Source organism: Aquarana catesbeiana, linkage group LG03 (assembly GCF_042186555.1).
Source record: "Aquarana catesbeiana isolate 2022-GZ linkage group LG03, ASM4218655v1, whole genome shotgun sequence".
Taxonomy (NCBI): domain Eukaryota; kingdom Metazoa; phylum Chordata; class Amphibia; order Anura; family Ranidae; genus Aquarana; species Aquarana catesbeiana.
Window position 1 is genome coordinate 332569978 of NC_133326.1, and position 18927 is coordinate 332588904.

At 41.3% G+C, this 18927-nt stretch overlaps 1 protein-coding gene across 1 annotated transcript in view; it reads right to left on the reverse strand.

Annotated features, from left to right (window-relative positions):
• RGS14 (regulator of G protein signaling 14) overlaps positions 1–15773 on the reverse strand; it is a 160597-nt gene extending 144824 nt beyond the window's left edge. Inside the window, exons 1-2 of the mRNA XM_073620523.1 lie at positions 15584–15773; positions 1022–1150 (exon numbers count right to left, since the gene is read on the reverse strand). Coding sequence (XP_073476624.1) covers positions 1022–1150; positions 15584–15607 — 153 coding nt within the window. The 5' untranslated portion in view covers positions 15608–15773. The remainder of the gene's footprint in view (positions 1–1021; positions 1151–15583) is intronic.
• Between the last annotated feature and the right edge of the window lie 3154 nt (positions 15774–18927).

Here is an 18927-nt window from a genome sequence, read left to right on the forward strand (position 1 = left end):
CCTCTGCTGGCTGGGTCCCTGGCTTGACACCTGCTGAAGTTTCCCGATTCTTCACTGTCCCCGGCTGGTGAGAATTCTGCTCCGGTACTTGCTTCAGCTACTCACTGTGGTCCCTGGTAATAAGGTGGTTGGTCCCTTAGTGGCGACAGCTTCCCCCCTACCTTCAACCACGACAGGTTCTCCGGCAGGCAGAACCGTCACTTCTGGTTGGACTGCAACCCTACTCTGCTCTCTTGCTTCTGGATAGGCCCTCAGACAGCCTAGCAGCCAGATGTTCCTGGGATAGGCCCAAACTCCAGCCTAGCAGCCCGGGCAATCAGACACAAGTCCACCCAGACAGCCATCCAGGTGGCACAGAACACTGAGCACCTGACTCCACCCAAATATATAGGTTCTCCCAGCAGGCCAAGGGATTCAAGAAAACCCCTGCCCATTGGCTGAGATACCCCATATACTCCTAATCTGTCTTTGTTTTGTCCTTCACATATCTAATGCCACCAGGCACCCGCCACCTAGCGGCAGAAGAGAGAAGTGCAGCAATTCCAAACTTAGGGTGAACTCAATTGATCCCTAACAATGAGCCAAGGTAACTACACCTGGCAGGTAAATTTAGGAGCAACTCTGTCTAAACACCAGGGTACTACATACATATATTCATCATGCTATATTCATATATGTTTATGTACGCTTTTACTTTCTTTTTCTCTGATAGCCGTGAAGAAGGGGGAGTCTTTGTTCCCCCGAAACACGTTGGATTGCTCAGTATTTTGCTACTTTAAAAAAAACGACTACAAATTCACCTCCATTTTGCTTCTAATTGGATACTGGGTGTTCCGTTTATCTACCCCTACAACTTACTTCCTGTATGTGCAGGAAACCAGAAGCCTAATTTTCTATGTGTATGCAATCTTTCTTCTGGCATTGTCCATTCTGTATATGCAGGTAATCAGTGACTTAAACATAGAACAATGGGGTGATGATTGATTTGTTAGTAATCGTAAGTAATAAAATGCTTTCTTACCTCCCTCTTCTCTAAAGAGCGGTTAATGTAGAAAGATTTAGAAGCTCGGAATTTATTCCTCAGCGTGGACAACCGGCTTTTGGTATTTCTGGCCTCCCAAAAAGAGAATTCCAAGAACTGGAGAGAGCGCTAAACATGAAAAGAGATGCATCGTTAGAATTATTCATTTGTAAATTGAGTTCACTGCAATATGTTTTTTTATGTAAACTACTGTGACATTGGGGAATTTCTTAGCTCAATGGTAGCTCAGAACAGAGAGGTCCACTTCAGTAACTCTATTCAAGGGCTTGGTGGCCCACAGCTATTAAAAAAATGGAAAACTTCACAAAAGATATCCATTGCAGGGGGATTCTACCATTACTGTAAATTGCACAAAATAATACTTCAGCTTCCTGGCTCACTTTCTTGCCACACGGCTGCTTCAGGCCTCAAGCCTAGGCCTTAGGTCTGAACCTCAGACCAACACACACAGGGGTTGATTTACTAAATTTAAATAGTCTGTGCACTGCAAGTGCGCCCACTAGTGCACTGCAAGTGCAGTTGCTCTAGTTCTGAAGGGAGCATGCATGGAAAATAAAAAACTGCATTTTTGCTTGCACATGATTGGATGATAGAAATCAGCAGAGCTTCCCTTCATTTCAGAGAACCTTCAGATCTAGAGCAACTGCACTTACAGTGCACAGTATATTTGTCTTTAGTAAATCAACCAACAGTCCCTTAAACTCAAGCTTTCTCATAGTTTACTCTTGATCAGCTGATTGCTGCTCTGTCACAGACTAAATCTGCCTCCTGCAGATATGCACGCTCTAGTTGCCCCATGCAGCCTCTCTGACTCCTGGAGAGGGATTGGAATCCTCCTGATGCTGGCATACCTCCTGTCTGCTGTGTGGCGTCCTGAACTACTGTCAGGTCCTAGTTTATAACAGATATGAACACCTACACACTCAGCCTGCTGGTTTCCAGTAAATTCTGGTCATAGGATTGGAGAAGCATTTTGAAGCCTCTGAGCTCCAGCCCCTGATCCTGGAATTACAAAACCTGGAGAAAGATAAGAACCCACCTTTCTCCACTCAAAACTGACATTCTGGAGCCAAAGTGTAATCTCACAACCCTGTGTCCATTTCTCCTATGTTTTCACACAGGTAGGGCCTTGCATTGCCACACTACTTAAAAAGACTCTTTCTGGGTCTAATCTCGTCCCCCACGGTTCCATCACGACAACAGCCTGCCTTGTTGTGCAAGAGGGGCTGGCATAAGTTGGCACTCTCAGGAAGTGGCAAAGTTTTAGCAGCATTCAGTTCTGCAAAGAAGGTTTAAGAAGCTTGTGCAGTTTACTTCTAGGTATCTGTAGTTTATACCTGCTGCATTATTTAAAAAAAAAAGATAATATATCTCTTTTACGCAATGATAAGGGTTTTGGATGTAAGAGTTACATCCTAAAAAAACTTTAGCAAAAATCTTCTGACATATCTCTTATATCCAGCAGCTCTCTCTTGCTGCCACTCCCCCATAACTCCCCATAACTCTGTTAAAATTGTGTGGTATTATACAGCAGGAGCTTTCAAAATGCAACTGCTCCTTTGTTAAATTCTCTTGCAAATAGTCTACAAGTGTCATTCAGTAAATACAATAAATCAACGTATTGTTCATCGTATTTTGTATTTCCATTGTATTTACTATTTAATTCATTTGTAGATCAAAGGTGTGATCTATGATCTACCTATGACATCACTTAAAGAGAGCTGCACTTGTCTTAACCTGTAATTCCTATAAGGTGGAGTCAACTCAGTGACCTCTGTCTGGAATTGTTTTCTTGTCACGCCCGTTAAGAAAATATAGATAAAAAACAAAACCTTACATTTTTTTTCAATTTGTTTAACACTATATTAACCCTTAGTTAACCATGAGTCTTGATTAACTCCTTCCTTCCCTTCTACCATTAGCCATTATTATTCTGCTGATTTTTTTATGTAAATATCTTTTTTTTACTATTTCATTTTCATTTTGGTTTGTTACTTTTTTAGTGTTGCATAATAAAAAAATATGCAAAACTGAAAAAGAATCACCTTTTTTCATTTGCAGATAAATTTGCCATACTTTGTACAAAGGTCATTTTAAATGGGACAAATCATAGAATCAAATGTATCATTTAAAATGTAAAATAAACCTATTTTTTTAAACTAACACTGTATTTTTTAAATTTTGTTTATAGATTCCCTAGAAAAATCTTTTTTTTGAAAAAAAAAAACAATATTGCCAAAAGGGTGCCATCCCCCCCCCCCCCCCCCCCCCAAAAAAAAAAAAACAATGTATGTATTACTTTATATTAATGACAAAGTTATCAACAAAAATGTAAAAATTGTATTGGTCCGTTAGAGATATACACATACAAGAACTGAAGTGGTTAAGTCAGATTATAAAACTCTGCTCAGTCTTTGTAGATATCCTAATATCCAAATTCAGAAAAGTGCAGGAGTGCAAGAACCCCTCTCATAGAGTAAATGTGCATTAGTTATCATTGTTTGGCATGGTGTCATAATTACCCATTGTTTCTTAAGTAAGGGTCCACGTTAGTCTGCATTTCGGAAAGTATTTATTATTGCATTCAATGGCATTGTTAAAAACATTGGAAATTGACCATACAGCTGCCATAGATCTTTGTGAGTGTCAATACACACAAGTGACAAAAAGGGGCACCTGGTATGCATTGGTGATTTCCTCTAAGCTCTCCCGAGAGGTGCAGAGTTGAATGGCTGAATATACACAAACAGTTAAAGAAGCTTCATTCTAGCTTCAAGCTGAACTATGCTGAAATGGCCCAATACTGTATGGTTTGTGGGTATTGAGGGCTCCTTCCTTTTTCATTTGTAATACTCCCGTGGAACAGTCTCTTTACTTAGGAGACTGTTACATGTCAGGACCCATGTGCAGATGCAGCATTTGTGCACAAGGGCTCACTAGGATTTAGAGGCCCATTTACACAAGATATGAGTGGGATATATGCTGGGACCCCCCATGTAGACTTCTAAGGCAAGTGTGAAATGGGAAGGCATTCTTTCTTATGCCCTAACATTTATATCTAAAAAATGTCCCCACAAAAGGACACTTTGCTGACTATATCTACCACTGCCAGGATCAACTCTGATACTTGTACACAGGAAATGGATACAATATCTAATATTGTCTTGACTGCAAACCCTTTTCTGAATGGTACTGCAATAGAAATTCTGGGCTGCATACCATAACAAAGAAAAAAGATAACAAAAATGTAGCGAGCCAGTTCTGCTTTGTTTCTATAGCAGTCTGTCTTTTAAGACTACCTTTCCTACTTTCCCTATAGATACTTAGTCTACTCAGCAGAAGGTGAGCAGGCACGTCATATTGACCATCTTACTCCTTGGTTGTGGCCTCTAATTTGTTTAAAGCAACCTTGTACGTTACACATGTAAAAATAAAAATAAAAATGCCATAAACATATCCCATAGATTGTAGACATGATAACTTTTGCACAAACCAATCAATATACGCCAATTGGGATTTTTTTTACCAAAAATATGTAGCAGAATACATATTGGTCTAAACTGATAAAGAAATTTGATTTTTCACATATTTTTATTGGATATGTTTTATAGCAGAATGTAAAAAATATTGTTTTTGTTTTTTTTCAAAATTGTCGTTCTTTTTTTGTTTATAACGCAGAAAATAAAAACTGCAAAGGTGATCAAATACCACCAAAAGAAAGCTCTATTTATGGGGAAAAAAAGGACATCAATTTTGTTTGGGTACAACGTCGCACGACCGCGCAATTGTCAGGTAAAGTAACGCAGTGCTGTATCGCAAAAAAATGGCCTGGTCATTAGTGGGTAAAACCTTCCAGGTCTGAAGTGGTTAAACACCACTTCAATGCAGTGGTGTGAGCTGACACCACAGGAAACTTGCCTTGTGTTTGCGTTGGAACTGTCCTGGAGATCCCTGCCCAGTGCACCCCAATGCAAATGGTGTGAATGGGCACTAAAAGAAAATGATGGGGTCCCAGATGGTTCATATATTACTGCTTATGACAGATGAATTCCTGTAGCATATATAAGAGTTTAACCTTCTGGTAATGTAATCTTTCTTGCTCAGATCTTTCTGCGGCTAGGGATGTAGTGCACTTTTAAGTATGGTGTCCTTGTGGTCAGTAAACCACCAACTTATGTATACATTCTGTTGATTATATCATAGAATTCTTTAGAACTAATTAAAGAGGCACTAAAGATGAATAGCAGGCAGATGTAAACACAAGTACATCGCCCTCACACTTCCAGCTTGCAAAGTCATCTTTCTTTTTAAATCAAAGATACATTGATGCATGTGTAGAGGTTTTAGGCTAAAACTTTCTTTTTTTTTTTAACAGAGCACATCCAGCTGAACCTCTCATACTTCCTGTGACAGGTAAACAGAGTCCAAGCAGATTGTCCAATATTTGTTCAGGAAAGTTGCTATGACAATCCCCTATTCCATATCTCACGTCAGTGCAAGACACCGAGGTCCTCAGTCATCTCTTGGTGACGGTCCACGATGATCTGAACTCATGGTAACCGACCTTCATTGACAGGACATTTCTTTACTATGTGGAAGAACACAGAGGTCGTGTAGTAAAGTCCCAGAGCCTGGATTGCAAACTATGCGTAAAATTCATATGGAATTTCTGCTATGCCTCTAATTAGGGATCAATATGTAAAATTATCTGTTTTCATATCTACAGAAGATAATGTATGTTGTCCATGCTGTGGACTGGATTGCAAAATATGCCTTTTTAATGAGATGTTTAAAATTGTTACAACTGCAGAAAACTATTTTTGAATTTTTATATTCATCTAATTGGATACCGTCCAATTATTTTTCTGAAACATGTGCGTTTGGTGCATGCTGTATCAGCCACAAGCAGAACTCCATTTAGCTGTGCCAATGCAGTGATGCCAGGACGAAAATATATGCAATATATCTCTGCAATACATAGATATTTTCTTTGTATTATTACTATTATTATTATTTAATTGCTTGAGTACTTGCCTGTACCCCTTTATTTCCAGGTTATTTTTCAGTTTACAGTGAAGTGATACTTTGACTGACTATTATTCAGTCATCCAACACTGTACCCAAAATAATTGTATATCATTTTTTAGACAGATGGAGCTTTATTTTGGGGCTCTTTTATAACCACAGTTTTTAAACTGTTTCCATTTTTTCTCTCTTAAAATTAAAATGGCAGAACAGTATAAAACCCACAAAATGATCCTCTTTTGGAGGAAAATCCTCTTTTGGAAATCTAATTTTTTGCCACAATTTTTTTTGTAAATTAAGAAACATGCTTGATAAACATGGAGCTTTATAAGGGTGCAATAATAACAATAGGGTTAAACACTATTTAATGTACTGCAGCTGTATAGTGCTCAGCAACTAATTATTCATTCATTCATTCGTTTCTGTTACCTCCCCTTCTTACATTATCATAGCTTCCAACTGTCCCTGATTTGGAGGGACTGTCCCTGATTTGGAACAATGTTCCTCTGTCCGTCTTTTCTTTCTTTATCCCTCATTTTGATCTGATCTACATAGTTGTATATAAAATGCACTACTCATCTATCCAAAAGTGTTTCCCAGTGCTAAACCATTCATCCAATTTCTAAATTGCTGTAGTTGTAAATGTCAAAAGCCAGTATAAAGAAATAGTAGTGGTAAAAAAAAAAAACGAAAAAAAAATAAGCACTTGTGGGTCTAACTATTTTTTTTTTATAATTCACCTTTAACCTCCCTGGCGGTATGATTATTTCGGATTTTAGGTGCTGAAAGCGGTACAATTATTTTGCATGGAAATTTGGCGTTTTATATTGTAGGCCTGTAATTCTTAACAATAACACACTTAAATCTGTCCAAACAAGAGTCTAGTAGATATCCCGGGTATGATGAAGTTTGAAACACAAAAACATAAATTATAATACAATAAATAAATATAAATAATTAAAAAAAATAATAATATAATAATAATAAAATAAATTTCCCCACGATTCACTATTGCTCAATTCTGGTTGCTATGGACAATCTCAAGTTTCCAGGCAGAAAGAACAGTATATATCATATAGAACTGCATGCAGGGCATGGGACAAAGCAATGGGGACAAAAGGGAAGTGAAATGATTTCATACAGTACTGTTTCATACAGTACTGTAAGATTACAGTACTGTATGTGTTATGATTTTTACATTTTTTAAAATTTGCTGCCAGGCTCCGCCCCCGTGCGTCGCGCAGCTCGCAGGGAACGGAGCCTGGCACAGAGAGGCTTCAGAGGAGACAGAGCCCACGGACACTGCTGGGGACATTGCAGGATCCTGGGGACAAGGTAAGTAACGCCGCACCAGGATCCTGCAATGCAATCCCGAGTGTGGCTCGGGGTTACCGCTAATGGGACTGAAATTTAACCCCGAGCCTTACTCGGGATTACCGTCAGGGAGGTTAAGGGAGTGTGGCAGGGGGTGTGTGCTATACCTACATACTTTTGCTAATAGGTGTCCCTCATTCCCATCTCAAAAAGTTGGGAGGAAGGCATTATAAAAAGGAAGGGGAAGGCTGTTAGATGTAAATACACATTGTTTACACCTGAGATCACTGCGATTGGTCTCTGTATCACAGCAATCACAATGTATAGAGCTACTTGGAACAGCTCAGCTCACAGATATCAACGGCTGCTCAATGGTGCTTTTTTGAGTGCTATTTATAAAGGGCACTGGGTAAATAAACCTTCACTACTTTGATGTTTTCACATGTACACAGGTACACAACTGGTTAAAGGTACAAAAGTTGGACAAAGCTGGACAATGCCCCAAGTGGTAATAATGTTTAGGGTAGTATGCACCCGGGGACGAATGCCCAGAACGTAGGCTTCTTGGATTCAGGGAATTCATCCCAGGCAGTCAGCATATTTTCCTAAACATTAGTAGCAATCAGTGTACCGTTCAGCCAAAGCAGCTGTTAGTTGGTTATAGAATTTTACAGGCTTCTGGCTGCAGGGCTGGACGATGTGCCTGTAACTTCCACCCATTTGAAAATGCCAGGATCTCATGCAGAGGGGCTCAACGCTCAGTGTACATGAGGCCTTAGCTGTCAACAGAACAAATTTTTACATTGGAAACATTTTCACCTATTTATGGTCTAGTGACAACTAATTCCCCGTACACACGATCCGAAAATCGTACGAAAAATGCCGCATTCGAAATGATCGTACGATAATTGGATCGTTAGTACAGAGCTTTCGAGAGCCGATCAGGACGGTTCATCCAATATTATTCTATCGGACATGCATGGAAATTTTTTTCGTACGATGCCAGATCGTACGATTTTTGTTTAATCGGTACTGCTATCGTTCGAAAATGCAATACAAATGTATTACAACACATGACAGCACTTCCGAATTTTTATTCTGTTGTACGGGAATTTTCGTGACTTTAGTAAACTCATCAGATTCGACATGAGATTAGCATGCAAAAAAAAACGGACGTTTATTCGTCCGATAATCGGATCGTGTGTATGGGGCTTTAAAGTTATGGATTTCTCCCCTCTTTCTGTCTCAATAATAGCCACTAGGACAATTAGAGAGAATCCCAACAAGGGAATGCTTATTCTGCATTCTCAAGATAAGGGAGGAGGGCTAATTAGGCTCCTTGAGATAACAGAAGAGATTTGAACAGGACAAAAGACAACTCTGAATTTCTGAAATGATCAAAATATATTTTTTGCACTTATCAAGCAATTATACCGGTAATAAAACACTTTAAATTATATATTTACCAGGAGAAAGTGGAACAAATAAGAAAAGTTAATTTACATACACGTAAAACCATATGAGAGAAGCAAGGGGCTGTCCTTGCTCATCTGCTTTTAGGCTACATACACACTGTACCACTGTACATTCCCTAGACACCTTTCTCTTGGCAGCAGAAAAATGCTGGATGCTGGTAAATATGTGTTTCTCCCGCGTTAAGCAGTGTCCAGCGCTTGGGCGTTAATTCATTTCATTGGCCAGAATAATAATTTATTCTGGCAATGGAAATAAAAGTGTTAAACACACCTAGCATACATAAGCTTACAGGAATTTTTGCAATGTCCAGCGTTATTCTGACAAAATTTTCGTCTCCTGAATGTGATTTTTCTGCGTTCAGGAGTGGAGCATGTAACTGCCTCTAAACACAGCTGCTCCTAAACTCTGGTAAAAGTCTATGGGGTTGATTTACTAAAGGGAAAAAGACTGTGCATTTTGCAAAGTGCAGTTGCCCTCTTCAAGAGCAGTTGCTCCAGAGCTTGGTAAATAAGCAGAAGCTCTGCTGACTTCTATCATCCAATCATGGGCAAGCAAAAATGCAGTTTTTTTTATTTTCCTTGCACGGGATTGGGTACTCTTTGCAAAGTGAAGCCTTACCTCATTTACTAAGCTCTGGAGCAATTGCACTTGCACAGGGCAACTGCACTCTGCAAAGTGCACAGTTTTTTTGCCTTTAGTAAATCAACCCCTATGTGTGCATGGACACATAGGGGCTGATTTACTAAACCTGGAGGGTGCACAATCTGGTGCAGCTCTGCATAGAAACCAATCAGCTTCCAGGTTTTATTGTCAGAGCTTAACTGAACAAGCTGAAGTTAGAAGCTGATTGGCCACCATGCACAGCTGCACCAGATTCTGAGTGCTCCAGTTTTAGTAAATGTCCCTAATAGGCTTTTATTGGGTTGTGTTCAGGAGCTTTGGCAAAAAATGGCAAAAGCTCCAAAAACATAAGTTTAGGAGCAGCAGTGTGCATGAGGCCTTGAAATGCTCATTCCCTGAGGTCTTGGTGACCCAAAGGCTTCTATACTTTCTAAATCACAGTAGATTCAAAATTTTGACCATACCTCGGTGCCAGAATGAATAAACCCCTGTACACATGCACAGGAGTTGCATCATCCTGAATTGGCCAATCAAGCCGGCGGAAGATCCCACACCGAGAAGAAGCCAGGAAGATGATGTCCGCACCAGCAAGAGAGTTTGTAGACCTCAAATCTCTGGAGTGGGGGTAAGTATTTGTGGACTGTTTTAACTCACAGGACCTGGAGTCATCTTCAGACAGATTACATTAAGCTAAACAAGGATGGGAAACATAAATAATTCATAGGTAAGACTGCACTGTTATGATCATTTTACACAAAATATTCCAATTCTTGCATAAGCTTCTATGAACGATATTATTTAATTCGATGCTCAAGGGAAAACACCTCCACTTTTCCTTTTCTTCAGGTTGTACAAATCAATCCCAATGTGTTTATTCACCAAACACCCTTGTCAAATGATTAATAATACATGTGGTTCTCAAGAGAACTGCAAAACTGCAATCAAATTAATTTTTAACAAAAAAAGTGTTTTATTAATAAGACTCTATCATTTGTGATTTTGTGTGAGTAATTCTCATAATGATTCAGTTAGATAGTATAATATGTTACTCTCCATAGGAGGTACCACAGTATCAGCACCAGTATTGATCCAGCAAATCGAAACGTCTATCTGCAATATATAGAATAGGTTGCTCACTTATTGTGCTTTTTAGATGACAACAGGTCTCATGTACACTGCTGTTGGTAAACAGACGCTTAGGAGCAGTTGGGCATTTTTTTCAGTTGCCCCTGAACTCTCCTCTATGTTATCTTATCAGTACATGTACACAGGGTCCTTTATAGTTGTTTATAGGCAGTTCAATTTAGAAGCATTTCATAGAGTTCAGGACGGAAGTTCAGAGGCAAGCGCTTCTAGACGCAAATGCGGCTAAACGCAGCATGTAAATGCGGCTAAACGGACGTTTTTAGACGTTGGTTTCTAGCTGTCAAGTTAAATCGTTCAAGAGAAGTTAAACAACGTCCTGTGTACATGAAGCCTTAAGGTACATTCAGGTACTGAAAGTGATGTTTGAATTGAATACAGGGGACACAACCTATATGGCCAATCTTTATTGTGATTGTAAAGTCTCATTTTTATTTTCTTAAAAAAATAAAAAAAGTGATTTTGCACAGAGCAGCCTGGATCCTCCTTTTCTTGGGTCCCTCTTCGGCTCTCCTGCCCCCACCCCCCCCCACCCCCGACGAGTGCCCCCACAGCAAGCAGCTCGTGTGTGTCCATTCAGATACAGAGCCCCGGCTAGGTCCCTACCCCTCTCGCTCATCATTGGCTCACTGACTTTGATTGACAGTTTTTTTTAAAGACAATGGCGCTCCGCTGCTGTCTCTACCAATGAGGAGGATAGTCCCGGGCAGCCGAGTCTCTCGTGCAACATCGCTGGATAGAGATGGGGCTCAGGTAAGTATTAGGGGGACTGAGAGGGGCTGCTGCCTACAGAAAGTTTTTTATCTTAATGAATAGAATGCCTTAACATAGAAAAACCTTCTGCCTGTACAATCACTTTAAAGTGTACCTAAACCACCTGAAAGCAAAAATTTTATATGTTGCAGCTTACTATCCCTTAAATGTGGTAGCTGCTTTTTGTTTTCTATTTTTAGGATTTGTTCCTCTTTTTTTTCACCTGGGGATCCAGCCAGTAAGTCTGTTTTTTTTCAACTACCATTTGACACTGACAGCTGTGCTTACAATGGTCAGCTTTTATTCATTTAAGGAAAACCTTAATTCCAGAAAGGAAAACAATGTTGCCTTAATAGCTTATAAAGTGTTAACTGGCTTTAATTTGCTGGTCAAGTCCATCTAAATCTGCTAGTGCATCTAAGGCTGGCCATACATGGTTCGAATCTCAGCCGGTTTAACAGAAACTGACGAAGACTCGAACCATCAATGGGTAAGCTGAATGTACCAAGTTGATCGATCGATCAACTTGGGTACAACCAGCTTGCCAGATTCTTTTCTCCACTAGTGATAATCACTGTCTTCTCCCAGCAGAGATGGCTTCCCCCATCCCCCCATTGGGATAAGACAATTGATGATTTCCCTGCCAACACTATCTGTGTTGATGGGGGAATCGTGTGAATTTGCACCATGTATGGGCAGCCTAACACCACCTTCTCCCCAGGATGACATTGGTGCTGTACAAGGGTGGCTTCATTGCTCCTTTATAGAGCAGGCTTTGTGGGAGATTTATTAAAAAAGGGAGCTGCACTCTATACTAATAAAGTGAAAAATATAAACATTGCATAATAAAAAAAGTGACAAAAGTGAACATAAATCAACAAAATGCAAGATGACAAGATGACATGATTAATGAGTGGCAATATATGTCAGCAAGTCCAAGTGCTGATATAATAAACTCAAGGAAATGCAAATGCATGATGTGTAAAAAAACAGTACACAAGGTGTTTGAGTCCTCCTCTTGTGAGTACCACAATCACATAGACAGGCAATAGTGAATCCACCACCACACAGATTGCACGCTTACCAGCTTGCACAAGCTGACTCGCTTGTGGTTAATACCCAGCCAGGGCATTTTCCTCTAGGAATAGCACACGAATGGCAGATCCAACCACAGCAGCCTCTGAACACTACTAAGGAGCGGATGAACTAGGATGGTCACAGGGACTCAGAGGGATCCAGGGCCCTCACTCGACAATCATGTTCATATAGACCCAAAAAATGAAAGGCTCGCCATAGGTAAAACCAGACTACTGTTATGTGGGAGATTTACTAAAACTGGGGGGCACAGAATCTGGTGCAGCTGTGCATGGTAGCCAATCAGCTTCCAGGTTCTATTGTCAATGCTTTCTTGAACTAGCTGAAGTTAGAAGCTGATTGTTTACTATGCACAGCTGCACCAGATTCTGTGTGCACCGGGTTTAGTAAATCCCCCCCACTGTAATATGCGTATTTACCTCGTCCAAGCTCCACTGCAACTCTGGTCCAATAAAAGTTGTGCTGGAACTTGGTAGCAGGCACCATAATATGCCAAATTTACCTTCTCCAAGTTCTACTGCAACTCTGGTCCAATAAAAGTTGTACTGCAACTTGATAGCCGGCACCATATAATGACAAATTTACCTTCTCCAAGCTCTACTGCAACTCTGCCTCAATAAAAGTTGTACTGGAACTTGGTAGCAGGCACCATATGCCAAATGTACCTTCTCCAAGCTCCACAGCAACTCTGGCCCAAGAAAAGTATTGCTGGACCTTGGTAGCAGACACTACTATATTCCTAATTGTACCTTGTTCAAGCTCCACTGCAACCCTGGTTGAATAAAATAAATGCTGAAACTTGGCAGCAGGCACCATAAGGCAATGTTTCCCAATTCCAGTCCTCCGGGCGCACCAACAGGTCATGTTTTCAGGCTCTCCATTATTTTGATCAGTTTCACTGCCATCGTAATTACCACAGCCGTTTCATCCTGAAAACATGACCTGTTGATGCGCCTTGAGGACTGGAATTGAGAAACACTGCCATAAGGTGCCTAATACAACCTTTTTACAGCTCCACTGCAACTGTGATCCCCCAAAAAATGCTGAAATTGGTCAGACTATCAGTGTGGTAAATCAGGGTGGGGAAATTTTGAAAAAAAAAACAGAAGTAGTGCACTGTATCATGCCTGCCACCAAGTTACATCCTTATTTTAACTTAATTTGATGCTATCAATTTTTGTTTTTAAGTTTTTTTTTCGTTCTTTTTTTTAGTTATAAATTCTATTTATCGATTCTACACAGTTACATCTATACAATGCAGCAACACTCAAAAAAAACTATAAAACAGAAAAAACAAAACAAAAAAGTGAGCAACAAGTGTGCTTCAATAGGTATAACAAACCATCGAACAGAGTTGCATATGGAGATAGAAGAAACCAGCAATCATTAGCGGCCGCTCCATTAGGGATGCAGGGGCGCCGCCCCCCTAATCCATGCGCCCGCCCCCTAATCTACATGCAGGGTGTCGATCACATGGATTTCAATGTTTTTTTTTTTTTTTAAAAGCACATGATTAGAGCCTGAGGCTGCAATTGGCTTATAAAAAGGGTGGGCTCGGGGCGCAGAGCATTGCGCCCTGAGCCCACCCAGTTGTGTGACAATAGCAAATTAATATTCTCTATTGTCTTCCTTCTGCTCCCGGCCAATCAGGAAGCAGGTCTTACGGCCCGTTTGGCCGAGAGGACAAGCGACTGTATTGGCCGCCGAGGAGGAAGCCGCAGAGGAGGAGGAGACGCAGGGGGAAGCCAAAGCTGCCCGCGAGTTAGATGGGGTAAGTTGGAGGCTGGTGGGTGGACGGGTGAGTGACGGTGGTAGTGTTTGGCTTACCAAGCGACGAGGGGGGTGGGGGGTTTGACTGACAGACCGACCAACCAAACGGGGAGGGGGGGTTGGCGTGTGGTTTGTTTGCCCCCCCCCAAAAAAAAATTGAGCACCACCCGCCACTGCCAGCAATAAAGGAGTCAGTACACAGGTAGAATCCCAGGGCAATAACACACACAAATGATAAAAAGTCAAGAAGCATCAGAAGCCGCACAAAAGCAGACGGTAGCACCCAAAATTGATGGCAAGACTAATGGTGAACCTGCCACTCACATGCAGAAAATTATGTGGCTGTATCAGGGCCTTCCATCCACACTGACTCGAATTTGGTTGGACACCCCTTGCTGTTGTAGGTGGCCATATACAATGGGAGAACCAAATTCACCAAAGATTTCCAATGTTGGCGACACAGGAGATTTCCATTTCTGTACAATCATTTCCTAGCATAAAACAATAACACTTAGTTCTAAAGTTTAGATATGTTACAATGATAAAAAAACAGGTGGGAGAGATCGGTCATATTACAGATAAAGCCTGTCTGTAATTTGGGAAATGATCTGAATTAAAAGGTTCAGTTGTCTTTTAACAACAGAAACATCATTTTAACATATAACCATGATGCATTCAATAACGCAATTTAAATGGCAATGATGATTTATAAAGTGCAGTAACCAACATTAACCAGTCAGTTTTTGCAAAAGCCACATCAGCTAGGACATAACTTCTGATTGGCTATGGGTAAGTAAGCTAAATCTGGCCATACATTCATTGAAATTTGGCCAGTTCAACAAGGACCAGAAGAATTTTGATCCATGTATGGCCATTGAGATTGAACAGAAGTCGACCTAGCGTTCAAATTTTGTTCAACCGCCCTGACGGTAGATTTAGGCTTGATAACCACCACAGGCAATAGGCTGTGGCTCTGATCTGTGTATTTTGCCGGCGGGAGGTTTCCCGCTGTCAGAAAACGACACAGTGGGGAGGATTTTCACATCCACCTCGAATGTGTTAATGGGAGAATCAGCACAGTTTTTTTTTCATTCAACCTGCTGGTGTGAACGAAAAAAAAAACTGACCCATGTATGGCCAGCTTAAGTACAGTCCTTGAATTTCACATTGCACTTAAGACCATTTGTAATTTGGAATCATTGGTATTACACTTTGAATAACAAACAGTTTAGTATCATTTATTGCACAATCACTGATGCATTCCTCCTCGCTTGGTATTACTTAAGAGAAATGTAAATGCAATAAGCAAAAAAAAAATAAATAAAAATGCAGTAAATGTTTTACCTTTCTCTCTGGCTCCGAGAACATCCTGAGAAGCTGTAGGAAGAGGAAGAGAAGGTGAGCATCACCAGGACAGGAGCTGACACAAGTATCAAGAGAGACTTTTGAACTATGGAAAAAATCCCCACAGATGCTGACGTCTGTTACAATCGTGCAACCGCTCTCTCCGTCAGTAAAGTAAACAACACAGTGATTATGGAAAGAAAGTACATTGGACCAAAACAAGCAGCCGGCACGGCTTGATGCAGCCAGAATCGCCAAGTGACCAGTGAGTGCTCTGCTTAAGGGGACAGCAGGCTGATACAAGTAGTAATCATACCTAATGTACTGCATGATATATATGATGTATGCCTAATCACTTAGTTGTCATATTTTACAGTAGAGTAGTAAGTGCGTGCCCATTCATGAATGGAGTAATTCATCTATTTAATCACAAAAAATAACATATCTGATTTTGTCTTTCTCCGATTTAAATCCGATCTAAATAAAATATGCAGTTACTACACAGTGAACATTATCAATGCTCTGCAATTTTCTACAGGTACTGTGCAATCAAACAGGTAAAAGGTTGCATAGAATGTTATGATGTAGCTGCTCTAGTGGCACTGTGAAAGGTTTCCCTAATCTGGCTATGGTGCATTATACAAAACTAAGATTAAAAGTTAACTGAATTTCTGCTTGGCATCATTAATTTGTTGCCTGAATTAAAGCTGGCCTCCTCCTGCTGTACTGTGCTCTTCTCCTGTACTGAAATTGCTTCTCACAGTGTGCATTAGAAGTTTCAGCAAGTCAGAGCCCACCTCATTTACTGGCTGGAGGACTTTCAGCATCAGCTGACCTTATTCTAGCAGAACTTTGTTCAAAATTATTCATTTTAAGAACGTTCGTATGATTTTCTAATTGTTAGTGGGGTCAAATCGACATTCGTTTTCAACCTTTGAAGGGGCATGTGGGCGGGGCCTACCGCACCCGTGCACATGAGGGTACCTCTCCTTTTGAGTATGCTTTCATCAATGCCTGGGACCAAGCAGGGCAATGTTCTGGTGAAAGTCAATGTTAAGGTGGAACCCTGGCTTGAAGAAGAGCCATAAACCATGTGCCGTAGTGTACTATACGTTCACAAAACGTACTGGCCCATATTACTACACACCCTTGCTTGATGAATGTTGCATTTAGAAGGGACATTGTTGACCCCAGTTCTGGCTGGTGCTCAATATTTGGGGGGGGGGGCAGCAAACAAACCTGCCCCCCTCACTCGCACAACTGCCCCCCCTACGGGAGACAGATGGGAAAGTGGTGAGCAGTCCGGCCTTAGCTTAGGAGACTGCTCCTCGCTTAAGCTTGCCGAGGGAAGAGCTGTTGCTTCTCCTCTCCGCCGAACAGGCGTAGCTTATCCTCCCGACCGAACAGGAAGTGGGTCTTGAGACCCGATTGGACGGGAGTCCTAAGCCGGGAGTAGAAGCAGGAAGACATTTACAAGCATTAATTCACTAATGTCACACAACTGGGTGTGCTCGCCCTTGTTTGAAGCCAATTAGAGCCTCGGGCTCTAATCGTGTGCTTCAAAAAAAAAATCCCTTTGAAATCAATGCGTCCGGCACCCTGCATGTAGATTAGGGGACAGGTGCCCTAATGGAGCAGTCGACACTGGCTGACCCTATGCTCTCTCCTCCAGTCCAGTGTACTGTAACTCTACTCCCTCACTCCCAGTGAAAGAATGGTGTCCCACTGTGGAATAGTGCAGACCTCACACATGCACAAAAATGTATTCCTTCCACTCCTCCATGCCATGCAGCTAGGTACATGGGGTCTCTGTACCATGGGGTTCGATCCCAGATACTTTGGGGGAAGCGACCACTAGGAACACAGACCGTGTTCTTCTGATACTTCTGATACTCCATGTACCACCATGCACCTCTTTAGAGACCAGGCTTAGAACAATTAAAATGCTTTACTGAAACTCTCGTAGAGCAAACATTACAGTCATATAAATAACTATCACAGATTCCTCCTAACTAACTATCTTGGGTTGCCCAGGCATACCTTTGAAGGTAGAGATCCATACTTGCTAAAGTCCTTGCAGGTGAATCCCCTTTAGGCTGGTAGTCAAACGTTGTTCTGGGTTACATCTTTTCCTTGAACTGGACCTTCTCGCTTCCTATGTGGTCCCGCTGACCGCCCCCTGAGCCCAGCCTTCCCCCTTTATATACAGACCAGGGTGGAGGACAAAACCCAAAAAAAGCCCAGGAAAATGAAGATCCCAAATCAACCCTCTTTTTACCTGGGAAGTCTAAACTATCTAGCTATCGGTAACCCAACAAATAGGCACCTGCCTACAGGCGTGATGGATTATTTTTTTTTGGAATTAAAAGATTTCTAACAGTGTACAGTACATTTGTTCCAAAAGCAAAGGTTAAACGCAAATGACATTTTGAAGTGTTTTCTAATGACATTTCTCAAGTCATTAAATGTACTGACAATTTTCATACAATTATTTCAAACATCCTTTCAAGAATCGGCTAGTGTATGTCCAGTGTCCTGGCCACCTTTCATTCATTGTACTTTATTTTATTTTATTTTCAATTATAGAGGCACAGCATCACATGTGGGCATCTTGCATGTAAATGCAGCCTGCCTAAGAACGCCAACTTCTCCAGACAAATGCCCACCCATGAAGGCATTTTGATATTAGCCTAATTCCTCCCATAATTGCAATTCCAGTCCTAAAGTAGAGTTTATATTAAATCATACAAAAACAAAAGTAGAGAAGCGCTTCTAAGTGCAGTAAGACTTTGTATTTTAAAAGCCCCCACAACAGGACTACTTACAATAGATAGGTAAACAACAGGCACATCAATAAGTGTAGGTCCGGAACGCCAGTTGGAGCGGGCAGTGGGAGCTGCTGGTACCACCAGATGGAATGTGACAGAAGGCCCTGTGTGGAGGAGGAAGCCGGCCGAAACCCGGGGACATTCCAGAAGCGGGTGGGCAGCCAGAAGCATTTCGGAGCATGCGCTATAACACATAGGGGCATGCGCGCTTCCTTCTCAAGCAAATAACAACACCTAATGATGTGGTATATATACACACACCAGCCGGCCGGAAGTTTCCTGCCAGCTCGTGGAGAGAACTGAGCAAGGTATGTATGTAGCTCCCTGATGTTTAAGCAGGGTTGCCAATAAATTTATTTGCCAAGTGATAGTTGCCTTGGCCAATTGATTTCACCCTAATTCTGGAATTGCTGCACTTCTCTTTTCTGTCACTAGATGGCCGGGCGTTTAGAGGCATTAGACAAGACAAGGGCATTGCCATGACAAAATAGGAATGAATGGGGTGTCTCAGCCAAT